A 25,981-nucleotide genomic window follows, 5' to 3' on the forward strand; every position below is an offset into this window, starting at 1 on the left:
GCGCAAATATGAAATAAATGTTCCCTCGATTCGGTCTCTTTGATGAGCAGCAGTGACACCCACTGGATATTAGATTGTCCTGCGGCTCGATATTGATGCTTTTTCTCCATATATTCCTGCGATGACCGAAAAAGTAGATACTATTACTACCGATGTAAGTGACAAAATAGAACATGCTATTGTTTTTGATAACCATTTTTAGATGAATAGGAGACGGTGGTTTCAGCAAAGAAAAGGCAGTAGCAGAGGATGGTTTCGATCCATCGACCTCTGGGTTATGGGCCCAGCACGCTTCCGCTGCGCCACTCTGCTTGGCGAAACGCTGAGTAGCCAGAAACAAGAGATGCGAGTTCCGGGCGCTTCAGTTTCTGTGGTGTTCTTATTTCCGAGTCAAAATGTTACGTCATAATATGAATCCATCTTGCGCTGCGGTCTGGAAATCTCACGCGCGCTGGTTCAGATGTGCGTAGCGCAATGAGGTTACTGGAGAGAACTCACGCCTGTGTCAGCAGAGTGGCGCAGCGGAAGCGTGCTGGGCCCATAACCCAGAGGTCGATGGATCGAAACCATCCTCTGCTACTGCCTTTTTCTTCCGTCTTAACCTGTGATATCACAGGCACTGTACAGGAACAAAGTCTATGTATTGATCTCATCTATTCTTAAGAATTCTAAATGAGCTTTTTTTTTTCAATTTCCATCCAGAACAAAGTCGCACATTTGAATGTAAATCCATCCAATACTTTATTGAATAAAAGCCCAACACAACTTTACAAAATTTATCAGTCAAAATAAAAATTACGGATTGCGACCAATGCGCAAATTCATCGCTAAAAATGTACCCATGACATCAGGCCCCGAATCGATCATTAGAAACTGAATTTAAATTTGGTAATTGTCTGACTGATGGATCATAGTGAAGGAGACTGAGCCCCCGGGGGGAGTGATTGTATCAAAACATTCTTTTAATACACCAAATTCTGGCTGAAAGGAGGCGACAAATGACGTTTCGTGACACACTTCCAGTCTCGCAAGAGCCGGCCCCGCTCACATTTATCCAATCACAAGCCCGGTGGCTTCACTTAAGAAGAAATGACAACATGAATTTTGGTTCTGGGCAAATAGAACTGTTCTGGTGTTTCAAACAATATCGTGCAGGATCTGATAGAAGTGACCTAATTTAGTACGAAGCAATATATTTGACAGCCCCAACCAGAAAACATACACAGAGAAGCAACTAAGTAGCATTTACAATAGGGAAACAAACTAAAGACAAACATGGCTACCGAACATGTATGCAAATTAGGCGACTTAACCAAAGTTCAGTGGTTGCCAATCTTAAAGTAACAATCAAACCACCATTTGAAAAAACAGCCTTCACTTAAAAACGGGTGCCAGAGATGGAGTTGACTTGGCAAAGCATGTGGACGTCAACAGAAGGGCGGCATGACAGTCTCCCATGGCACATCCCATCAAACCGAGCTCAAAAAAAACAAAAACCCTACTGTTCATTTTAGACTTAAAAGTTCTTACTCGTTGAAAACTGTGGAGACAAAGAGGCGGATTTCGTTTCACCCCACAATTCTCACATTTTCTCGTTGTCGACTTTTAAACAAGCAGGTGATGCATTCATCCGGAGAACCTTTGTTACTCGCACGTCTGTGGAAAATGACAATTTGAGCTCCTGAGCCGCACTCGCCGTCGTCACATGAAGCTAGTCCAGGGAGGGCAGTAGTTGGGATGTGTTGGTCGACCACAAGATTCCCGCCTGGGCCAGGAGCCAAAGGGCACCTCTACTCAATAAGCTTCTTTGCCTTGAAGAAGCGTCGCAGGTAGAAGACCTGCCACGTGGCCAGTCCGATCAGACAGCACATGGAGAATATGCTGAAGTACAGCACGCGTGTGTTGGTGGACTCTGGAAAGGACAAGATTGTAAATGAGCCGGCGTTTTTTTTTCCTCTATCACAATTCCACAAAGGACTGCGGCCAGTTTACCGTTGGTGTCTCGCATCTCCTCCTCTCGTTTCTTCATGTACGCAAAGTCATTGACGATGGATTCTGAGAGGTCCTCCAGCCGCCTCAGTTCAACCTCCAGTGGTTTCAGCTTCTCCACCTTGGCGATCTGAAGACACAAATGTCACAAGAAATTCCATCAAAGTAGACCTCAGACACTTTAACTGTAACAATAGCTATTATGTACTTTCCATTTTTCATGTTGAAATATGTCTAGTCTCCATCTTACTTTTACTATGACATGATTTATTATTTCATATGAAACAAGTCTAACACAAGTCAAAACTTCGAATTCATCATGACAAAATAGAAGCCATTGCGCCTATCGACCAGCAGGTGTCCCACCTGGTCTGTGTAACTGAGCACAGGCACTGGGACTTTGACAGACGGGGAGGTTGTGCGTGTTCAGACACCGTGGGTGTGAAGTGAGCAGCTGCCAGCGAGGGCGTGCATCGACCTTGAACCAACTGCTGTTGGTTTTGAACGTAGTAATGATAAGGTTATGTTCGTAAGCGCTTCCAACGTCGAGATAATAGCCGCGTACAATTCCACAGAATCTCCTCTGAAACCTCCCACTCACTTACTCAGCTGGTGAATGAGAGAGCTCTGTTTGTGTGCCAAGCGTAGGACGCCGTGGGATTCTCAGTCGTATCACTACTCTCAAGTGTTTCACTGAGTCAACAATTAAGTCATAACGCTCGCCCAGATCAACCCTGACCACGATTTCTACACTTTCATCGGGTGGCGTCACTTGGAGGATGTCGGGTAGAACATTGGGTCACTCTGGGTTTGACAGCTTGCACGTGGAAAAATCCCACAAAACTCACAAGGGAAAATAATTTCGATCGAAGATGTGAGACAGATGAACCTGAACCTTGTGTCACAATTCGTTGTGTAACACAATGAGCTGATGGAGTGTAGAAAGCCTTTAGAAGAGGAATAAGGGTCCAGGACAACAAGGTCACTCACCTCTTCATAGTTTTTGGCCTCCACACCATGTTTCATATCCAGGTTGATCAACTGGTCAGGCACTCGTCCACTTCCTGTAATACAAATTAGATCTCCATCTAATATGCTGTCACATGCTTTGCATCATAGAGCTTATTAATTCTGAATACAATATAAGACCAACACTTACAACCAGCACTTAAGAGGCCAACATGTTAAGAACATACTTCTGAATATACAAAAATCCGAATATCATATTTACAACCTCTAGTTCAGTGACAGTTTACGAATATCTCTACCTAAAATGACATGGTGGATGATGCACATTTTCAACATCAACAAACCAAAGCCAGAAATATTCTAATGTCATGACTAATTTAATGAAGCCTTTATAAGTGACACAATCCTGAATAACGTTATTTTTTAAATGAACAAAGAACAGTACTAGAGAACAGCAAAAACCAGATGCAGCATTCTTTCACCACCATGCAAGTGGTATTCTACACAGACGAAGATGCCAGTCGGGTTGAGTCAACAATACACCAAAAGGATTGTGCTATATGATGCACATACATTACAGCAATATTTCATGAAAGTACTTTTCTTTCTAGCACAAACATTTCTAAAGAGACTTCAAGTATGTTTCATGTATGCCATTGCATTGTGTACATCTTTGGTGTTTGGTTTGTCCCTTTGATGTTGCTAATGTGGCGTCTGAAATAAAGGAGATCAAATCTATCTACAAATCACAAACACCTGTCAGACCAGGTCAAAGCAAACTCAAAAAGCATGTGCATCGGAGGAAAAATACACACTGTAACCCAGTCAGTCTGAGAAACATGAATATGACTGATGAATGAATGACAAACTCCGCCAACGTACCCATGGGGGACTTGCTCTCGAAGCAGACCTCAAACATATCGTAGTCCTCTGTGGTGAAGGCAAACTTTCCTTTCGTTGCATCTTCCTTGGAGTAGAGAGTGTGGCTGGAGGAATCTGTGATCTGCAGAGACGGACAAATGCTGAGTTCCAAAAACATCACGTGCCGCAAATGCCAGAAGATAAGGAAGGGAAACGGAATATCCCAGTGAATTCTCTGAAAACCTTCACTGGTTCCTAATGTTTACTAGCAAAACGTAGTGTGCGACTAGTGAACAATTTGTAATACCTGCAGTAATTACAGGTGTATACTCCACTGGGTTTTGTTTATTTAGACTTGAACATTGTTTAGATTGAACATTTAATAGCTGCGATGTTGTAATCTTGTGTTAATCATTTCATTTTGCATTAAAGGCAGAATATCCTATGGAAAATATTTATTTAGTGGTAGCAAGTCCAGGCATCAGTGACCTTGCTGGGTCAGAAGTTCGAGGAGTGATAATAAAACTAAAGGTCTAAGTTAACATGTATGTAATATTTCGCTTTCAGTTACAACTGAAGTGGGCTCCCCACTGACCATGGCAATAAATTTGATTCTGATTCTGATTCTGAACTATTTGAGCAGGGTGTTAGTTATACTATTTGCTCTGCTACTTAAGCCCGTCACAATTACACTCAAGTCATCTGCAGAACAAAAAGCTATGCAGTAAACCGCCAGGGCTGTTGTTATATTTGTTAAAATATATTCCAAAGGTGGGAGGTTCAAAGTTTTACAGGGCAGAAAATGTGAATTATTTAAGCATAACCTGCACTTCCTACTCGTTATTTCAAAAGCACCATTAAGACGTATACTGTTTGGGCGATAAAGTCGTGGAACTGAAGCGTTTTATTGCTCAGAAATGTCCAAATGTGTAACGTCAACGTGAGTCTCACAGATGTTGCGGTTGACGTGCAGGTATTGGAGATGCTAACGTGCTAATGCTAATGGCCGGTAAGACTGACGTGTAACAGCGGCGGGGCTTCGACTGGTGACATACTGCGATGCTTTCCGAGACAATCATTTACACCTCATGAAAGTGATTCAAATAAACGAACGATGCGGTATACGCATTAAAAGGGTATAAACCGAGATGTCAACTTGAATAAATTTGTCGATATGACTCGCTAACGCTCATTAGCATGGAACCAGGAAACGGTGGCCTTTGAGAGCTCCGGAGCTAATGCTAACGCCTAAATAGATACTACACGCGCTAAACCACAGCAGACACGCAGCTTCCCTCAGAGTTCACGGATGGTTCAGAGCCTCATGTTTCGAGGAGGCATTTTGATCCTGGCACCATAGTAAAGAGCTGCGCTCACCTTCAGGTTAGTTTTGGTGTTGGGCTGTTCGCCTATGTCGTATTCCCCAGTGACGAGGACGTCTTTGTGGATTTCTTCTCGTAGACACTTCCTGGAATTTACCGGTAAAAAGAAAGAAATAGAAAAGGCCGATTCAATAAGAACCGGTAACAACAGTAGCGCAGCGAGCCGAGCCATGGCTACACACACACAACCGACCAACCAGCCTGGGACAGCGAAGCAGCTTAAGCTCCTGCTCGCTGGGCCGGCCACAGCGCCGCTAGCAGCAAGGAGGGGGCACTGCAGTCTGGAGACTCGCGAAAAACACATCTTAGACTTAGACATAGACTTTCTTTATTTTTTTTATTATTTCATTACATATAATATTTTATCAATAGCAGTAGTACTAGTTGTACTAGTAGTACTTGTGACCTTGAATTCAGGGCTGAATTGTCCAGGAGGACCAGCTCCCGTCAGCACAACTGTGTTGTGAATACTGACTAGATTTCACTTCATTTACCTTTTTAAAAAGCTTGGTATGAGTTGTGAGAGCATGGTGTAGGATTCAGAGCACAGGTGGGCAAAGTGTGGCCCGGGGGCCACCTGAGGCCCTTCATCTGTAACTTACACAATACATGTTACTTCTTCTCATCCTCATTACTTATTATTTGCTCCTGATGTTCTGTTTAAATGCCATTCTTTAAACGAGTAATGCTCATTTTAATTGTAATCTCTGGCCTCTGTCAGCTGAGTACCTGGATATACTGAATGACCAGGTTATTCCACCAATGGATTTCTTTCTTCCCTGATGGCATGGGCATATTCCAAGATGACAATGCCAGGATTCATCGGGCTTAAATTGTGACAGACTGGTTCAGGGAGCATGAGACATCCTTTTCACACATGGATTGTCCACCACAGAGTCCAGACCCCATTGAGAATCTTTGGGATGTGCTGGAGAAGGCTTTACGCAGCGGTCAGACATCATCAATGCAAGATCTTGGTGAAAAATTAATGCAACACTGGATGGAAATAAATCTTGTGACATTGCAGACGCTTATCGAAACAATGCCACAGCAAATGCGTGCTGTAATCAAAGCTAAAGGCGGTCCAACGAAATATTAGAGTGTATGACCCTTGTTTTTGGTGGCAACTTTTTTTTTGGCCAGGCAGTGTATTAAGCTGTTTATCCATGGGTCTGTTAGCAAGGTATTCACCACTTTAAAAGCTCCTCCAATATATATAATTTATACTGAGAATAAACTGAATAGTCTGCCCTATAATATATAAAGAAACACACACAATTTAAGCACATCATGTCATGGAATAGTTACACTTCATATTTTTTTAATATTATTAAATAAATGTTTATTTTCTTCTGTCTCTTGGCTTGCCTTAGTCACAGTGCTCAATTGCCCACCTCTTGTGTGTAGGGAGACTGAGAGGGATGCGGAAAGACAAGATCAGATTGTGTGTCAGAAGGAGATTGGATGCAAAGTTGTTTGGTGTGGGAACGTGGAGAGTGTGGACCCATGTTGGGGATGGAGATACTAGAGGACAGCCAGTAGTGTGAGGATGATCTAGACTGGAGAAGTTAGAAGGCTCTTACTCAGAACATCCTAAACTTGACAAGGTCACACAGATGTGCTTCGTGCCAGTTAATGACTAAACGACACACGCTGTAGCTCCAACAGAATTCTCTCCCACACAGAGAGTACGACCTGGCCTTGTGTTTACTTTAGCACAAGTCCAATATGCCAATTCAAACAAGCTGCTCCATAAAAGTTGTGCTTGACTAAGCCTTCAGTGTTTCTAGCTCACCTCTTGTTGCGACTTAAGTGCTGTTCTCTGAACTGCCCGAGCAGGTCGGGTGAGATGGTTCACACACAGCAGTGATGTTGCTCCGCCTGCTGGTGAGCTGTGTGAGCACCAGTCAGCAGCAGAAAAGAGGAATGAAGCTGCTGAGGTTGAGCATTATTTGAGGTGTTTAAAACCAAGCAAGACTGATTTTCAGCATAAATGACGCACTTGCATATAAAGTACGTCATTTATGCATGTGATTTTTTTTTTAAATAATGCACCTCAGTAGCTGTAACAGCATAATGACTGTCCTCTCGTGGGTTTGTGGGAAACAGGATTATGAAACGTGCTTGCTCAGTGCTTTCAGAAATGGCAAAAGCGATTATTTTTCTGTCAGCATCGCAGGGATTACCCAATTACACACAAGGCTTGTCCAGTTTCCAGGGAAACCTCTCTGTTCCGAGCAGACAAGAGGACACACTGCTCACTGGAGAGTCTGGCTCTTCCTGAGCGATAGAAAACTCCCCACAGTATCGACGCTGAGTGCGTCAAAACCACCTCCCAGAATAGCCGCGCTCCTGCTGCTGTAAGGAAATCAAACCCCGTCATTAGCGTCAAAAAACTTCACGGCTCTTTTGTGTTCAACTCGCGAGTTTCATTTAAGGGAAGCGAGGCATTGTGTGGTTTGGTAAAGCAACACCGTTGATTTGAATTTTCTGTTCTCTGTCAGCACCATGTCACGGTAACACTCCTTCTTTTCACTTAAGAAAGAACTTCCGCAGATGTGCACACGCGCTGTCGTCAGTGTCTGCACGCCCTCTGACCTACTGATGTCATGTCAGCCTTTGCGTGTCACTGAAGTGAAAAACTTCCACATCCAAGTGATCACAAAGGTCTTGACACACTTTGTCTTTGGAAAAGTACTTTTCCACTTGACGTACACGGATGGGAATTTCACATCAACACATTCCATCAAAATAAACACATTTTGTCATTTTCTAAAAGCACATATTGCGTGCATGCTTTCCTCCGTGCTGTGGAAACATTGGTGACTTTATCTTTCAAATGTTTTAAGTGACTTATCTAACTGCCTTTGTTGCAAGCTCTTGAAAGTTCACCACACGTTTTAGGTTCATCCTAGTAGCTTTCCTCTCATCCATCTGGCATGTTTGCCAAGTGGATATCCAAATACCAATTGCTTCACTCCTGGGTTTCCTGAGAACAGAGGGTGCTGAGCTGTTTCATCACTGCTGTGCTCACAATTACGCCCAGGCAGTGTTCTCTTGTCTCCCTCTACCTCACGCTCATCATCATCATCTTGCCTCCTCCGTCTCACCTCGCTCTCACTTTCTTCCTCTCTTTGTACCAGGCGTACGCTGCCTGGCTTTTCCCCTGGGTTGCAGCACCGACGCAGGTTGGCGTCATCCTGGTCTAATTTTACTGCTGTTGATGCTGATGTTAAAAGAAGCAATAGGCACCTGCTATTTCTGCTGCTTAGACCTTCTCCCTGGGGCTGGCAGCGAGATATTAATAGACTAAAGAGTTATTAGCTGCTGCATGGCCGCACATCACAGCTCTGCTGAGGGAAAAGGAGGCTCTTCGCAGGAAAACACGCCGAAAATTGAGCTGTTATACAACAAGGCTGGGATGGAAATGAGGCTTTACGTCACGAGAAGCCAGAAAGAACAAATAGGCTGAACAACACTTCTGCTGTTTTAACTCTCATCCAACCGGAGGGGTGGTGGTGATGATGCTGGAAAGATCAACAGTCTATTTTGGAGTTGAATGCATGGAGTTGGTGGGGAAAAAGTGAGATTTTTATTTTGTTGGAGAAGCAAGATCTACAGCCACTGCTGTGTATATATGTCACATGACATTAAGTAAAAATATGTATGAAGAAACCTAATACATTAATGGATGAGGATCAGCTTCTCTAACTCTGAGGCCTCGGTTCTCTTTGACACAAATCCATTTCCCGACACGTTATCACTTGGAATTTCATTTGAAGTTTGTAAAGGTGACCGACAAGAATTTTATTTACTTTGAGTTGATAAGATCGAGGTTGTAGCGTTCTCAAATGTTGCTCACGCCGAGTGGGTGTCCATGCTGCCGCTCCCACCCCGGCCCACACCCACCTCTACATTTCCTCTTTTCTTTTCTTTTTGCAGATGATTCAACGGCTGAACGTGATGAAATGCTGCGAACCTTACGGTTGGGAACAGGAAGTTGTTGAGAAAACATGATGAGTTAAAAGTCTTGAATGGTGAACTTTAAACTCTAGACCCAGATATTCCTTTGAATTCCCCTGCAAAGTTTGTCATGGTTATTGGGACCTGACCCATGTCTGAAGGGTCCTCACTTTCCTTTAAAAACCACCACTGTGTAGTGACCTGCTCTTATTGTTTAAACTGCTATGGCTGATTCATGAAACTAGTCACCATCCTACCCAGCAAATACCAATGCAAAATGCAATAATAAACAAAAGTTTTTCAGGTTTACCTGAGATGGTCCTGATATACCATTTCATAGTTTTTAAAAATCGTTCAAGTCTGATGTGAATATGGGCCCCTGTTAACATTACTATCCAGTTTTTAGTCTTGTGAAACTCATATACCAAAAATTGGTTTCACGAAAATCATACTTTTTTTTCGTATTTCAGTTGCATAACTCGGTCGTCATAAATCTCAGACCAGACACGGATCATCCGTGAGGCGATTAGTCCTAATTTCCATCTCAGACGTGAGGACCCCGAATTTAGAAGTGTCAATCCGCTCATTGTCGCTGATGTCTGAAGAAAGTGTCACCCCCGCCCCCCTACTCTCAGACGCGCAGCGGATTCGGAGCATGCGTCTAAATAAGGGCACGGAAGTGCAACGTCACCGCGTTGCGCTCGGCAAGAAAAAAATGGAAAGAACGCACTGACGTCAGACATTTGACGTACTGCTAACCCTGGCAACAGACGGAACAATAAATAGAGCCAGTGGAGGAGCAGGGAAAGCTGCACTCCAGGATAGTGGTTAATTTTAGACCTCAATGGCACATTAATTCACGTTCGAGGATGCCTTAATATAACTAAACGTCTGAGTGAAAAGAAGTAAGAGCAACAGCATTCGCTTCATTTAAAAATCACTATATTTTATTTACACACTTTGCAAACAACAATAGTCCTTACTCTCTGTGTAAAAAAAATAAATTTCATAAATTAAATAAGCTCATGTTTTCACAGAAAACCTTGTACTAAGAGATAGACCACTCAGACCATGGTTAAGACAAACTGTCAGTTTCACAAGCAGTTCCAAAAAAATATAGATATAATTTCACATTGCATTAACCGGAAAACAAACTGGGTCAATTGTAGCTATTGCTGGAAAACACACATCAACACCAAAACATTTTTTTTGTCATAGCACCGTACAATCATAAATGACCTTGGATATGAAATAATAGGTGGAATTATTTGAAACATGCTTTAACTTGCTACATAGGTGTAAATGGCAAGTGTAGATAAAGGCAGAAATGACTTCAGAGATGATATAGTTGGGGTACATGTCTGTTCCATAGCCCTGTGATCTGCACGTCTACCTCATACACGTGTGCAGGATAGGTGAAGAGTCTTTAAAGGGCCAGCAGGGTTGGTGAGCTGAGTGAGTCAGAAGACTGGTCGTTGCTGTTGCTTCCTCTCCTGTGAGCAATCCCGCACGTGGGGAAAGTCTCGGCTTCAGGGAAGGTAAACACAAACGAAGACGTGTAGGTGGTGCAGGCGGGCGTGCAGGTCACCACTGGCGTGCACAGGGGCTCCAAGTCGTTGCTACCGGCCGAGGGGTGGAGAGCCTCCCAGTCCTGAGTGGTGTAGACCGAGCTGGACAGGTCGACCTCCGGCACCGACCTCACCGTCTCCATCTCCGTCTTTGCCAGCAGATCCAGGGACTCGTCCAGGACGGAGGAGTCCAGGTCGGTCATCTTCACCCCGCTGCTGGAGACGGTGGACAAGGCGGCGCTGCTGGAGAAGATGGAGTTGGAGGTTGAGGTGAAAGTTGGCTGACTGGATGGGAGCGAGGAGACCACTGCGACGTTGGGCTGTGGCTGTGAGCTGGAGAGGCAAGAGTGGACTGGGGAGATGGATGCCACGGAGAAGTCTGTGTCCAGCTCAGTTGGGATCTTGCAGATGGGTTGGTGGGCTGCCAGGATGAACTCCAGGCGCTCCTTCTCTTTCAAAAGACTGGATATATCAGTTTGCAGACTTGTCTTTTCATCTTCCAGCTTGTCCGTTTCCTAGAGATCCACGAGAGGTCGAGTTAGTTTGAGTCTTGTGCGACCACTTTTGTGCTGAGTGAGTCAAATAATCTGTGGGATACTTACAGCTTGAAGAGTGTCTGTGAGCTCTCGCCTTCTGTTGCGGCACTTTGCGGCTGCCTGCTTGTTCCTCTCTCTGCGAATTCTCCTCTTCTCTTCCTCCTCAGCTGAAATCTGCAAAAGGAAAAGTTGAGTCTCCGGCGCTGTGGCGGCGTGACAGAAGGGAGCTACGGTGAGTGATCATTACCTGTTCGCCTCGGCTCCTCCGCATGGAGACATGAGACTTGGATGCAGCCGACCTCATGCCGGGTCTTGTGTAAGCCGGACTGGAGGTGTAGGGGTGGGCTCTGTGAGACGGGGCCACTGAGGAGATCAGAGGTTGGACCAGCCACTGCAAGTCCGGGCTGGTGGATATGGCTGTTACAGTTGGGATGAATGAGGCACTTGCTGCTGTCAGGTCAGTGAAATCCTGAATGGAGTGAAGAAGGAGGAAGGATCAGTGAAGTTTCAAAGGGGGAGAGCGACAGTGCAGGATGAAGCTGGCTCTATAATAAGCGGGATGGTTTAAAAATATCCTCATGATGTCAACAGTGACGTTACAGTCTCTCTATGGAGTGTCCAGGTAGACGAATGAGATCTGAGGGCTTATTGCAATAACACTGAAGTCCAGAGTGCAGCAACAGCAAGACAAAATTCAAATATTTTTCAGAGGAAACATACCTGAGACTGAGGAGATCCGATGCTGGAGAAGGACTCTGCTGGTGATGGATAGTAGCCCAAGTTGTCAGCGGTGGGAGACGCGGTGCTGCAGCGGGAGGACGAGTCGCAGTCCGCGTTGAAACCGGTAAACATCATCGTTCCCAGAAAGAAAACTATCGAAGATCCAGATAAACTCCTCCGAAAGAGAGTCGAAAAGTTGGAAATTCCCTTAAAAGGTTTCTGGATAAGTTTCGTTCCTTGACGATTGTCTGCTACTGTTAGTTTTGAGTGCACTGCCAACTCGGAGAGCCGGCGCGCTTATATAGACCAAAGTGGGCCGTCCCACTGAGGAGGGGGGGGCGGGCTTCGTTACGCTCGGAGCAGGAAGACTGCAGAACTGGCACAAACACCACGTCTATAACAACACTTATGAGAGTTTTATACTTATGAAAGCGAATATGTTTACTTTGACACCGATTTACGACTATTTAAACGTTGAACACGGGTTTTGAATTAGCTTCGTCCGTCGCGCTGAGTGAGATGGAAGATTCCAGAACGGGATTCCCGCTACGTCATTTTCCAAATATGGTTCATCCTGTAAGAGGGCGGTGCCTGCTGGGAAGTAGAGCAGCTCGCCATCGACGTGAGGTTACGTAAGACAACAAACCCAGAAACCCTTGAGAACAGCGAACAACTGGGACAATGGTCAGCCAAACATGCCTCAACAAAGGACGTCTAACACACTTGTGAATATTTTGCCACTCTGAGAAAGCAGTTTCCGCGGAAAGTGAGTCTCAAGTGAAGCAAAAAGAGACTAAACTATGAGCTACCAAAAAGGACATTTTTGGAAGAACTGTTGAAGAAGTTATTTTGGTTACAACTACAAATTATTTGCGCCATTTAATTCCAACCTCTTATAGTACATTGTAAATAATTTGAACCATCAAAACAACCCACCACATGAGGTGAAAATTTAAAAAAATTAATTCTTCCAGAGCATCACGAATATGTGAGAATATTTTAGCAAAACATGTTAAAACAAAAACGATTATCTACTGTGCACCTCATGTACAAAGAGTAGCATAAATGACTTTTTGCCAATGGTTTTTTCTTTTCTTCATGACAGTATGCATCATTTTCAGATGAATTGTTTTTAGCCACTTGCCAGAGTCATGTGGCCTGGTCTGCTTTCCTCATTGCAGTTAAAAAAGTCTGTTGACGTGCAAAAGCACATGAAGCAAACAAACCGCTGGAAACTCATGTCACGTCTCCTCTTGTTACGCACGTCCCAAGCCCATCGGCGCTGCTTGTACCCATGTGAGGGCGTGTTCAGGTGCTGATCGAGATGCCTCATAACTGGTTTGCTGTGTACTCTTCCACACCTGAGGCGCTCTTTGCGCACGCTTGCCTGAATTCTTTCAGGGAGGTTTCCCCTGTGGCATTCCTGGAGACGTTCCCATTCTGTTTGACACGAGGGCTCCATGACAAGTCCTGGAGCCAACTGGGTGTCACATGTGACATGGAATACTCAAATATTATTATTGAGGGGAGGACAGGTGTCTAAATGAACGGGTTTCTGTATCGGTTTATTGTAAAGCAGCTAATGACTACAGTATTATTATTAATGTAAATATATGTATTTTATTATAGTGTATTTTAATAACTTTGAATTCCTAATTCATATGTGATTGTCTGCTTTTGAAATGTAATACATCCGCGACCAAAGTAACACAAAGTATTAGTGTTATTGTGTCAAAGTTCATCCGTCTCGGTTACAGCTTGAGAGCTGTTTCCCGCGCCTGTGTTATGCCGAACATTACTGGTAACCATAGCGACACCACACCCCTTCGTGTTAGTGACGTACTGTTTTGCATAGCAACAGAGATTGTTTATAAAAATGCAGAGAGCTCACTCAGCGCCGTCCTCTGAAAACGTGTGACTTCCGCCTGAGGGGCCAGAACCGGTTTACTGGTGCGTCTGAGCGCGTGACGTCACGGCGTCTGTTTGTGAAAGACAAACAGAGTGAGAGCTCTGTGTGCGCACGCGATGCTCTCTGGATTTACGGAGTGAAACAGGATCCCCAACACAGTAGCATGTTTTAGTGGCGCTGTTTGACTGGTTGTCAAGTCAGAGTTTTGATAGACAGTAAGGGAAAGTTATTACTGCTCCAAATAAACAAACACGAACTTCAAAAGCAATAAATACTAGTTTTGATATCAAGACAAAATTAGAGATCCATCAATCATATTCACATTTATTATCAGCAAATTGATTTGTCTTACCTTTTTAAAACTATACTATACTATACTATACTATAATATACTAATTTGAGAAGCTGTGGCACCTAATAAAATCACATTATTCTGAATTATTACACATTTCACCATTAACATTAATTGTTAATGTTTTCACTATCTTAGAGGAACTTTGGTATACAGATTTGAAATTGAAATTACGGCTATTTAATTAGAGGTTGTTTAAAGTTTTACCTACACCATCATGTTCAGTGTCATGTGATCTTCCTCCACTCTGTAGGAAAACTGTGATGAGTAATCACTTGGAAACTATTTTGAGCCACCATGGAAAATAAAGAAATTCCCATACTACCGAACCAGTTTTAATTCACTCGCTGCATCAATTATTCTGATCTCATCGCGTCTGCAGGATATTTTTAACTCCGCTTCATTCATTCAACACACTTAAACAGAGCTCTTCTGCCGCCTTGAACTTTCAACAATGATGTCACGATGAGACTAAAAATAGCTCTTGCATTGTGGTTCATGCTGGAAACAAGTCTTTGGCGGTCTCTGAAGTTGTGCCCAACCTTTGAACTCATTCAATTTGCAGCCGCTGGCAGTTGAATGGGCCTGTGAGGACCACCTAGCTTAGTGCCAGTAAATAGGCCTATAGGTGGGGGAGGGAGGGGGGTGTCTGCCGGGAAGCAGACGGGAGCGCGGCCCCTCTGAGCAGTCAGAGCCCCCTCTATTCATCTGCCATCACTTTCACTCCAGTAGCTCTCAGGTCATCTGGAGTGTATATACTGAATTTGAATTGTGATTCTTCATAAGAATATCAACATACGAGAAGTTACTCATCGCATACATGGGTAGTGAAATTAAAATGAAATATAGAGTGATTATACTTAACAACTTGCAACAAGTGTGTGTCTGTCAGTCATGTTTGCATGTTTATGGTTTCTTTATTTTGCTCATTGATATATTTATTCATTTAGTAACATGTGCTATTACTCACTGTTATCAATGTATCATTTGAAACTTGAAAATACAGCATGAAATATTCTTCATTTTATTGACTTTGGGAACGCTGTGCGCATGATAAAATACTCGGCTGGACAGCTATTGGAAAGCAGTACTTTAGTTCGGACTCTGCATCAATAAGACGTGGGCAGCGAAGGTCAGATAAGCGCGTGTTCAGAAAGGTGGGCTCCAGCTCGCCCCCCCACTGCGCTCGCGCAGATAATGACGCCGTTTGCGGACACAATGCTGCATAATTGCTGAGTCTTCCAGCGCCTCTTTTCACTTTGTTCTGTAACTGTGAGTGAGTGGGCCACACAGAAAGCTCCTCGTCCTTCTGCGCGCTCCCCGTGGACCGAGGCGCGCTCAGGCCAGCCGGAAGCTCCTTATATGGATGGGAACGGTCCAGGCTGTGATTGGCTGCTCGTCTCTGTTGCTGGTGCTCTATTCATGTCCACAGACAGGTGAACGGACCTGGTGATAGGTGTGTGTGGCGCTTCATTTAGAGGCTCGTTATGCTTCTCAGAGGTTCGTTTTCAAATGCAATATTTCCAGTTATGACGTCAGCTTTCGAGGCAAGATGTATTTTTACTCCCCTGCAATCGCTCCTTTGTCAGGGACATATGAACATAAATGAATGTTTTCGTGGTCATAAACATTGGCGTGTTTTGCTCATGTTCTTCCAGGAACGTGCGGACACAAAGGGAACACGATGTATAGATGAAGCTGCTGCATACATGACGTGACGTCACGTTCATTCATCGCGACGGCCACCTCAAGCAGGCGGGGGTGATCTCATTTTCAATCACGTCTGTTTTTCAAATGATCACTTTACTAGGCAGCGGGAATTAAATCGCGTAGTTGCCTTGTTGTTGTCATTGTTTTTTGCGCTCGTGCACGGCACCGTTATTGCTCCCGGGAGTTTCACGCCACCTTTCCTGCCGCTGAATGGTTCGGTCTCACCACACAGATTTCATTCATAAAATTCCAGCTCACTATAAAAGGCGGGTCTCTCCACTGTCGACACATTGATGGACCTGACCAATGGGACATAATTAGACATCCACCTTCGACGTGTTTTTTTTTTAGTCTTTACTTGTATGCAATGACTTCCGATGAGAACATGCGTCCAGATTGCAGTGGTGACTTTGACTCATCATCGTCCAGCTGCAGTACAGCATCTCCTGGTGGGGACACCCCGGGGTGCAGCCCGAATCCGCCTGGATCCCTCTCACCGGTGCCAAAGGTAGGCGACATGCCACTTCACACTCATACCACTCTCAAGGATCTCTTCAAAATAAATACCCAGCGGTTACAGTAGCATTTTACTTGGTAAATGAAATGGCAACCGTAATCGCGAAAACATCTGTCTGCACCATTGATTTATTTTCATTTTATCCTTGCACTAAATGTGCCTAGAAAGGTCACAAAGACTGTGTGTTTCTGCAGGATGCTGACACCAGCGCGCCGGGCTCTTTTGTCCCCACGGTCACCGCAATCTCCAGCTCGCCAGATCTGAGCTGGATGGTGCAGCCGACTGTGATCACATCTGTATCGCCGTCCTCCAGTCGGGCAAAGCCCAAAAATAAAGCTCAAAGTCTCTCGTCTTCCGCAGTTCCTGCAAAAAAGACAAAGACCAACAACCGGAAAGGGCATAAAGAACAGGTACATCGCAATTTAAAGACATCGATATTGATATTTTTTAAGCCGTTATCTGATGGCCATTGAAGTGTCGCGATATTTAAACGGGATTTGCATAACGGCGTGATGAGGTGTCAGATAAATTAATATATCGGTTGTTACGTGGCAAATTTACCGTAGCGACATATTGGTATGTGTTCGCGCGTGCCGTGAATTTAACGGTGAATTTCATGGAATGCGCGTCCATGTTGCTGACGAGAGCGTGCGTTCGGTGCAGCATTCTGAACGGACTGTACCGCCCAGCGCTGACGCGCGTTTGGATTCGAGCGCTTATGAGGAGCTAATGAGGATTAAGATTGTGTGTTTTTTTTTAAATAATTCCAGCCTTCCAAAGAGGAGGAGGAGAGGAGGAGAATCAGGAGGGAGAGGAACAAGATCGCTGCAGCAAAATGTCGCAACAGGAGACGGGAGCTGATAGACACGCTGCAAGCCGTGAGTATCCGAGACTTTTCTGGATCATAAATAACTTGCATGGCTCCCAGATGATTTATTCCCTGTCATGTTTGGTCAGGAGACAGACCAGCTTGAAGATGAGAAGTGTGCCCTGCAGTCCGAGGTGGCGGATCTGATGAAGGAGAAGGAAAACCTGGAGCAGATCCTGGCCTCACACAGGCCATCGTGCAAACTGGCTCCAGAGAGTGGAGATGAGGAGAGCAAAGATTCCAACATGCCGCCCAGTCCCCCGGAGAAGTGCGACAGTGCCATGACCCCGGACGGCAACACGGCTGCCAACAGCCAGGACATGGACGCCGACCCTTGCATCCCTGCCGCAGCCATACTGGGGAACTCTGACATCCTTCTCTGCTCCAGTGCTCAGGAGGACGCGATGGAGGACTTGAAAGGAGATGACCTGGATGACTTGGTTCCCAGTCTGGAGATGGCGGTCATGACGGAGACGGCCGCATCCGTCCCCGACATAGACCTGAGCAGCCCCTTCTGCCTCTCAGACTGGGAGACGCTGTACAAGTCTGTGGCTAATGACCTTGAATCGCTGAACACGCCGATCATGTCTTCCAGTCCAACATGTAGCAATTACCGATCCGTGTTCTCCTTTAATTACGCCGAGATCGACTGCTTATCCGAGGGCTGTGAGGGTCTTAAATCCGATTCATCCGACCACTTGAAAGATAATCTCAATTCTCCAACACTTCTGGCCTTGTGAATGCAAATGTTATGCAATGATTGTGTAGTTCTCTTCTTACCAGCTACGGAGCTACGGTCTCACATAATCTATTGTAGTGTAAGTTTTGCTGTTGTGTTGACATTTACAGGACATGTAGATGATATGTTTTCTCGTGACAGGGTCAGTCTCTTCCAACTGCTGGGGTAATTGCTTGTACGGACTCAAAAGATGCATGCAAAAAAATCAGAGAAAACCTCATGTGTTTTTAAAAAAAATCCCTTAATGTGATGTGGAGTCAGGTCAAAACTGTATGTGTACTATTGTAGACCAAGTTGTGTTGTAGTAACACGTGACTATAGCAGGGTTATAACTGTAGCATTTAGGTGTAACATCTTGCTGTAAGGTGTCCCCTAACTTGACATTTCCATGAACAAGGTTGTGCCATGTATTTTATCCAGATGTATTTTATGACACAGTTTATTTTTTTACTTATGAGAATATCAGATGCAAAAAAGAGCGTATATGATGCTGGAAATAAAAACAAACAAATGAGCTGTTGGCTTTTACTTCACGAACCTGCAGGGACATGAAGCGATCTGTCAGTTCAGAGTACAAATGAGTGTCAAAAGTAATGAGTGGAGACGTCACTGCAAAGTTATTCTGTTCTCTATATTCCCTCTAGAGGGAAGCTGAAGTTATTGAGGCTGCCAACCTTTTCTTAGATAATATCAATGTGTTGAAAGATGCAACCACATTACAAGTTGGTAACTTGTCCGTGCTAAATGGAACGTATCGCTGAGCCCACAGTGTTGCAGGTGAACTCATAACAACATGCTGTCGCTGAGTTGGTAATTCAGGCGGCACAATGTGTGAACTGGCAACAAATGAAAATGAGAATGGAAGTGCTCTAAGGAGCGAGATTTACTGCCATATAATAGCTGAAAGAAAGGAATAAAAGGCACATAGAACTTAAGCCTTGATAGGCATCCAGGTAAATAAACCCGACTTAGTAAAGAAGCTTTCAATACAGCAACAATGAGAAGTGTTACGCCTGCTACACTTGTTTTTCACCTCATGTTCGCAGGAATGCTACGTTATATATTTCCCAAGCGTTACGTCTATTTCACTGAGTACGTTGCAGCATCAACAACTAAGCTGTTGACTATCTGAGCTTGAAAGTTTCATCATCTAGTGAGGCTCGTGTGGAGCTTGGCATGAGTGCGGCCACACTTAGTTGGTTGACGCGGGGATTCCCGGGGGGCAGGAATGGCTTTAAGAAACACGGCTGTCTCCCTTGGATTTTGGCAGTGACAACAAAGCTCTGAATGGAATTCCAGTTTCTGCAAGTTCCCCCACACCATCATTCGTGGTTACGTGGTTATCAGGCGGTCAGTTTTACACCTTCATTATAACCACACAAAGCCAATAAACTAACTCTAACTCCTTCCATATGAACATGTGGCCATGAATGGAGTTTTTTTTTCTTTGTATATACTGTGCAATTTACTCATGTGGACTACAATTCTTGGTTTTCTCTACATATACAGTACATATTTTTTTTAATCATTGTAAAATTGTCTCAGCATGACAGCACTTTGTCAAACTGGAAAAAAAAAAAAGATATGAAGTAAAGAAAAGTTGTTTGGTATAAATTCTAACAAAACGCATTAAAACATTCTAAACACGACTATTGTATTATATTAACGGTTAAAAATCCACTATTTTCAATATAATGTAAACATTCATTGCGAAAAATTAAACACTGTACGAGGACTTTTGGTCTTTTTATCATAACAATAATGACCAAAAAGTACACATCAAGTAAACGCAGTATGTTCTGCAATATTTGTAAACGTGCAGTTTCAATGTTATTATTCGTCATAGTGATGTCTCAATGACTAAACTGTAAGACCCCGAGGATTCAAAGACGTAATGAAAAGAATATACTGGCAGATGTCAGGGTAATTATTTTCGGAACAGGGCTTATATAAAGCTGGATCAGCGAGTGGGAGCCGCAGAAAACGCCGAGTGAAAATTATTTATTCATGGCTGCAGCTTCACTACTCACTGAAGAGACGTCGCTGCTCCTCACCGACGCTGTGCGTGCTCCGGTGACGTCACCACGCGCCGCACTGCACGCAAACACTTCCTTTGTCCATATTTGGAAGTGTGCAGCTGTTTTGCTGCCATGGTGACGGTGTCAAGTGGCAAAGCGGGAGGGTTTTACTGGGAAAAAGGGAAACAGGAGTGTTGTTGTTGTCCATAAACCATTGTTCCCAAACATCACGTGATGGGCGATATCAGCCATTTCCCGATAATAATTTGCGTGAAGCTAATTTAACCAACACAGAGAATACAATTGTCGAAGGTTCGAGGCTTGGAATTTAGCCTTACAATCCTAAATGTTTAGGTAACAATAGCATCCAAAGTCAGTGCGTCACAATTTTTTCCCAATTTCCTATTAGTTCGTATTGTTTTCAATGACCGTTCTGTGGTGCATTTAGTTTTAAGAACAGTAGAGGTCGCCACAGAGCCAAAAAATAAAAGAAAACTGACCGCATTTTTGCTGCTCAGGAATGTGCCTGGCATATTTACTGTGTATTTTTAGGGCTGATGGATGGAAGTGTCAGCAGCTCTGGTGTCCTCTAACTCGCACCCTGTTCACATCCACACGTTCCCACAAACTCTGTTGGCACAATATAATATATGGTTTCATCAGAACATAAAGGGAAAGAAAACGTAAAGTACTTTTCGATGCTTCAGTTCAGTGTAACTAAAGGTCATGAATTTACATATTACAAATTAAAACAATTATAACTGTAAAAATAAAAAATTAAAGCACAAATGTCAATGTATAGTTTTGAACACATATTACTACAAAATGTTGATATAATCATTTCAATACTACAGTCATAAGTAAAGAGAGAACTACGTCAGTCCAAATAGATGCTGTTGACACGTCAATTTTAAGAATGTGAAAGGACTTTAAATAATCTCTAAATAAATAAACACTCAGCAACATAAACAAGATACTGAGTACAATAAACAATACCAAGCGTGTTCAAGCAATAATATTTACAGAGAAACTAACAGTGTCCTACGGCAGTTTTGATGGTCGAGTCACCAGACGTCATTAGGAATGACAACAGTAGGGAATAATAACAAAGGACACGTGAGCATCTTTCTGGATCCCAACCGGTTTTTTGTGTGATGTAATGTGAGAAAATGTCTCCAGACCACACGCTTCAGATCGAGTTCCTGTTGTTCAGTAGTCAAACTTGCAGCTGCTACGCAGGATAAACAGCCATAACTATTCAAGTTCCTTTGTCACAGGTTATGAGATCTCGACATATCATGCTACAGATAGCAAATAACATAGTCTTCATCAGGGCAGACACCGACGACCATATTATCCTTATATTCATATCTGTAATGTGAATTTATTTTGTGGGAAAAAAGGATTCAAGAATCGTTGGTGGACAATTGAGACCAGTGATTCAAACTTTGAGACTCACCATCACCTGAACTTGACATTACTCTAATTTAACGAAACAAAAGCTGAATATTTTTGCCCAGGATAAAGAACTTCTACCACTAGTTGACATAATAGATCTTTCACACCACAGTCTAAGAAATAAAAATTCAAATATAACATTTCAATACAGCACTTTACACTGTGTTTACTATTATTTACATATATTTTCTGTCTTTTTTAAATGGTTATTTACCGGCACAGTGGTGCAATGGTTTACATTACTGCCGCCCAGAGAGGTTGAATCCAGACAGAGCTGGATTCAACCTCTCTGGGCACTCCGGTTTCCTCCCACAGCCCAAAGACATGCTCACTAGGTAAATTGGACACTCTACAGTTGGATCCAGGGTGTATTTCCGCCTCTCGCCCGATGACCGTTGGGATAGGCTCCAGCACTCCCCGCAACCCTGTGAGGATGAATTTCCCATAGAAGCTCTGACTCATGCAGATATGGAAGCAACTATACTGTTCTTATTTCTGTAGTTCTGCATTAAGTAATGCAGCTGTTTCATGTATGTGTGTTGAGTACAGCTCTTCTGTGTGGAGTTCGTAGCTCTTTCTACCAGTGCTCTGACAATGCAGTGATGGTTAACAGCTATGAGGCATTTAAAAATCCACAAGATTAAAATTGTCTTCTGTGGGTTTACATGCACCCCTCCCCTTACTTGTGATATCAACCACAGCTACCGCTGAATTACAAGAGTCATGCTTGATAAGAGTGTTCCAGTAACAGATGTCTAGAAGTCTATATTCACTGTTTCCACCGCTGTTATCTCACCCCGATTCACCTCCTCTCCACTGGGTTTCCTGCATGCTGTTAAATTCCCAAGGAAGTGTTATATTTACTCAGATAAATCATTGTCACTTGGAAGGGCAGGTCACTTGACTGACATGAGTCACGCAGAAGGGTACGAATCTTGGCATCGCAGCCAAAGACATGTAAAAATGTACACATCACATCAGACAATAAAAGTGATCCACTCGATGGACATCAAAGATGCCTCTGGACTTATTTGTTTATCTTGACGACGAGCTCCCTGAACCAGGATCGGCATGTGTCAAACCTCGCACACAAATAAAGAGCTTTTTATAAACCGTGATGCTCCATGAGATACGCTGGATCAAAACTGTCAGCACTGACATACTAACACCGCCAGCTATGGCTGAAATGGAAAGATGCTCAGCTGAATTTTAGCACGATGAAACAGACGCCGGGCAGCGGCACACAACTGTGTGTGGGCTGTTCCCACCAACACAAGTGTGGTGTTAGAAGTGGGATGAGACCCTTGTATGCATAATCGCAGAGTGACCATATCGCTCGATGCTGCAGTACACAAGAAAACATTATAAATATTGCTGTTTATAAATATATCCTGTTGTATATGGTATAGTTTAAGACTCTCTGTACTGTTATCGCTTTGTACTGAGTCAGCAGAATATTCTTAGCCTGGGAAAAACACCACATTTCTATTTACATTTGGAAAATTTGAGACATCTTATAGTTTCTGAAATCCCCTCCACAACTCTAGACGAACACACACGTGATCCACGGGTGTCTGAAATAATTCCGAGCTCAGGAAAAAAAAAGGAAGTAAAGCAGTTTGATAAACCGTTTTGAAAAACCCGTCTGCAGTATAGCTGCATGAGTCAGGACCACGTCTGGTGGATGGGTATTTCCAACAGATATTGGATTTAATGGACTCTCTGATGGTGGTAAACAACAGATTCATGCAGACCACATCACTTTTGGTGTTTATGTTTTGACACCAGACGCCCACACAACCTACTCTCACTCTCAGGAGATGACCCCCTGGGAAAATTGCATGCTATAAAAATCTCAGTTTTTCATCCCGTTTTGCATCGACCAGCACAATTATTAGCCTTAAATTCATGTATAAGCTAATGTAACTATTCTAACTTCCTTGCTCTCTCTTCTGTCCAACATTAGAGGTGGCAGTGAACTCAGTAAGCTACAAGCAGCAAATATTTTGTGGATAAAATCAATGATAATAAGAACAGTAGATGGTTGGTTCCGCATCTGCATGAGTCAAAGCTTCTATTGGAAATTCACCATCACTGCTCCCACCTGAAGACCTTCTCTCCACCAATAAATCTCAACTAAATTTGAGTGTGGTTACAGCTACAAAATTGACAGACGGGAATGAATATGAACGTCAGCCACATCAGCACTTCAGTTCTGCTTTACCAACCAAAGATTCCAAATCTAAAAATGTGTCATCAGACTGGCTGTGACGCACCGTCCCCTGTTGAAGGCCCCGTCAGATGCAAGACAATAAATCACCGCAGCACTAAATTAGAATCTAAATAAAGACCCGAGTGGGGTATTTTGGTGAAGCGGCTGCAGGCTGACGGTGGAACAGCTGAGATAACCGAGCCGCAGACGCACTAAGTTCTGATGAGTAAATAAATAAAACCGTACTTACGCTATTCTTAATGTGCAATGCTAAAAATCCGCCACGCTTAGTTCAACTTTATTTGTTAGCAACATACGATAAATAGACCAAAATAATCCAAATGCTGTCAGTATTAGAGCGAAAATATACAATTCTCCATTAGGACTGGAGATTTAAGTCTAAAGAATAATGTGAAATATACGAACATGCAGGAAGAAAAATATATTTTATATCGAATATTCACGATGTCGAGATGTGCGGTTACCACATCTGACGCAAGAGGGCGTCAGCACAAAGACCCGCAAGACATTTAGTTTTTTAGTCCTTTATTCACTGTTTATATCCTGTTCTTATGAAACAATATGCCACAACTAACGGAATAAAGCTGCTAAAGAACGCTCAAGTATCGATAATACCAAGTAAACAAGTGAAATGTCCTGCGGGATTTAGAACACAACTTACAGGTGAAACTTCCTTCACCAGCTGGAATGACACAGTTCGAGACTACAACTGTTGAAGACATATTGTCTGGAAAATGAGACAGAATTGTACATACAATATCGATTGGTGACAAAATCAGAATGTCACAAGAGGAAACACTTCTTCTCCGTATTGTGTAATGAGCACAGAATATTTGCCTACTCAGCCATTTTCAAATAAATGTTATGACATCTTTTTTTATATTTTATGGAAAAGATCTTATGATTAGTCCTGACACACTGTGATATCAACTTTTATCTCATGACATAAGTTATTAGTGAATTGATTATTTTTGATAAAAATGTAAGTATTTTAGATGATGCTTTGGGAGTTTTAGTACTTTGAGTACTTTTTAATTTAACATGTTTTTTTATTTGTTTTCATTTTATTCTGAATTTCAGGATATATATATATATATTAATCGACTGACAGCACACACACACACACACATATATATATATATATATATATATATATATATATATATATATATATATATATATATATATATATATATATATATATATATATATATATATATATATATGTGCTGTCAGTCGATTAAAAAAAATCTTATCAATTACAGGATTTTGTAATTTGATTTTGTTTGAGTTCTAGGATATTAAAACTTTTTAGTGCATGACTCATCAATTGAATACAGTAAGAAGAGAAGATTTTAAATCCAATTTTTTATTGGTGAACTGTGCTTCATGAATGAAATCCAAAAGTAAAGGTCAAGCACATCCGCAAACCAGTGAGGCCAGATGCATTATTCAAAAATGTCAAACAAATACAGCAATAGTGTTAAATAAATAAAATAAAGCTGTCTTCAAAAATGTAATACAAATACAGCGATTCAGTTAAATAAATAAAATTCTGAAATAAAATAAGGCTGTCTCAAATAGGCACTAAAGTTCAGTATAGCAATTCAAAAATGAATCATAGAAATATAACACGCCTCTAAATGAGGCATTTTTTTTTTCTCCTACAGCCCAAACTCTATTTGACTCTTATTTGGCCTGGATTGTGTTTTTAATGTCGATGCCTCTGACCATGCTGCAGGACAATAAAAGGTCTTCTGCTGGTGAACTCCAGTTCCAGTCATCTCTCCATCCACTTATGTTACGACACGCTGGTCCACTTCCCAGGGATTTTCTCACTAACTAGGGCAACTCATTTGCTTTTCAACAGTCATAACAACAATGACGCAATCTATTCCAAACTACTCCAGAAAGCCTCCTATGAGAACCTGTATTCGAGATAGTTACACAACACAGGTCAAGAGTGGTTGTGACTTTGGATTTGAATGAAAATAACAAGTATATTTCGTCTCGTTAAATGATGGCTTTGTCTCCGTTGATGGGGTAAATACGATCAGCCTTATCTGTCCGTCATCTGGAAGTTTCCTGAGCGCCGTGTGTGTTTTCTGGTTGCCAGGGCGGAGCGGACAAACACTGGCCCCTCCTCTTACATGACTTTAACCACGCTTACGTCTGGGACCGCACTTCCG

The 25,981-nt window shown here is 42.9% G+C and overlaps 3 protein-coding genes and 2 non-coding genes across 5 annotated transcripts; 2 read left to right on the forward strand and 3 right to left on the reverse strand.

The window, feature by feature from the left end:
- Positions 1-240: 240 nt before the first annotated feature.
- trnam-cau (transfer RNA methionine (anticodon CAU)) lies at positions 241-312 on the reverse strand. The gene has a single exon. It is a non-coding gene; the product is annotated as a tRNA-Met (tRNA).
- A 195-nt stretch (positions 313-507) lies between these two features.
- trnam-cau (transfer RNA methionine (anticodon CAU)) lies at positions 508-579 on the forward strand. Its single transcript has one exon. It is a non-coding gene; the product is annotated as a tRNA-Met (tRNA).
- Positions 580-728: 149 nt separating this feature from the next.
- tmed10 (transmembrane p24 trafficking protein 10) lies at positions 729-5,415 on the reverse strand. Its single transcript, XM_053881021.1, has 5 exons — positions 5,197-5,415; positions 3,841-3,961; positions 2,980-3,053; positions 1,993-2,119; positions 729-1,912 (listed from the first exon to the last, which is right to left on the reverse strand). Exons 1-5 carry the CDS (start codon positions 5,371-5,373, stop codon positions 1,791-1,793), a joined length of 621 nt encoding a protein of 206 aa, XP_053736996.1. The 5' UTR covers positions 5,374-5,415; the 3' UTR covers positions 729-1,790.
- A 4,674-nt stretch (positions 5,416-10,089) lies between these two features.
- Positions 10,090-12,253, reverse strand: fosab (v-fos FBJ murine osteosarcoma viral oncogene homolog Ab). The gene is made up of 4 exons (XM_053880880.1): positions 11,989-12,253; positions 11,516-11,737; positions 11,335-11,442; positions 10,090-11,247 (listed from the first exon to the last, which is right to left on the reverse strand). Exons 1-4 carry the CDS (start codon positions 12,121-12,123, stop codon positions 10,591-10,593), a joined length of 1,122 nt encoding a protein of 373 aa, XP_053736855.1. The 5' UTR covers positions 12,124-12,253; the 3' UTR covers positions 10,090-10,590.
- Positions 12,254-16,260: 4,007 nt separating this feature from the next.
- LOC128768434 (protein c-Fos-like) lies at positions 16,261-18,590 on the forward strand. Its single transcript, XM_053881316.1, has 4 exons — positions 16,261-16,467; positions 16,671-16,886; positions 17,247-17,354; positions 17,434-18,590. The coding sequence occupies exons 1-4, from the start codon at positions 16,327-16,329 to the stop codon at positions 18,082-18,084; spliced, it is 1,116 nt and encodes a 371-aa protein (XP_053737291.1). The 5' UTR covers positions 16,261-16,326; the 3' UTR covers positions 18,085-18,590.
- The last annotated feature ends 7,391 nt before the right edge of the window (positions 18,591-25,981 follow it).

The sequence above is a fragment of the Synchiropus splendidus genome, chromosome 12, assembly GCF_027744825.2.
Source record: "Synchiropus splendidus isolate RoL2022-P1 chromosome 12, RoL_Sspl_1.0, whole genome shotgun sequence".
NCBI lineage: Eukaryota > Metazoa > Chordata > Actinopteri > Syngnathiformes > Callionymidae > Synchiropus > Synchiropus splendidus.

Coding starts and splice junctions, on each gene's coding strand:
- tmed10 (XM_053881021.1), bottom strand. CDS start 5,373: ATGGCTCGGCTCGCTGCGCTACTGTTGTTACCGGTTCTTATTGAATCG. Junction 3,054..3,840: donor CGAGAGCAAGTCCCCCATGG/GTACGTTGGCGG, acceptor TTTGTATTACAG/GAAGTGGACGAGTGCCTGAC. Junction 2,120..2,979: donor AGGCCAAAAACTATGAAGAG/GTGAGTGACCTT, acceptor TTGTGTCTTCAG/ATCGCCAAGGTGGAGAAGCT.
- fosab (XM_053880880.1), bottom strand. CDS start 12,123: ATGATGTTTACCGGTTTCAACGCGGACTGCGACTCGTCCTCCCGCTGC. Junction 11,738..11,988: donor TCGGATCTCCTCAGTCTCAG/GTATGTTTCCTC, acceptor CACTCCATTCAG/GATTTCACTGACCTGACAGC. Junction 11,248..11,334: donor TCACAGACACTCTTCAAGCT/GTAAGTATCCCA, acceptor GTGGATCTCTAG/GAAACGGACAAGCTGGAAGA.
- LOC128768434 (XM_053881316.1), top strand. CDS start 16,327: ATGACTTCCGATGAGAACATGCGTCCAGATTGCAGTGGTGACTTTGAC. Junction 16,468..16,670: donor CCCTCTCACCGGTGCCAAAG/GTAGGCGACATG, acceptor GTGTTTCTGCAG/GATGCTGACACCAGCGCGCC. Junction 16,887..17,246: donor GGAAAGGGCATAAAGAACAG/GTACATCGCAAT, acceptor AAATAATTCCAG/CCTTCCAAAGAGGAGGAGGA.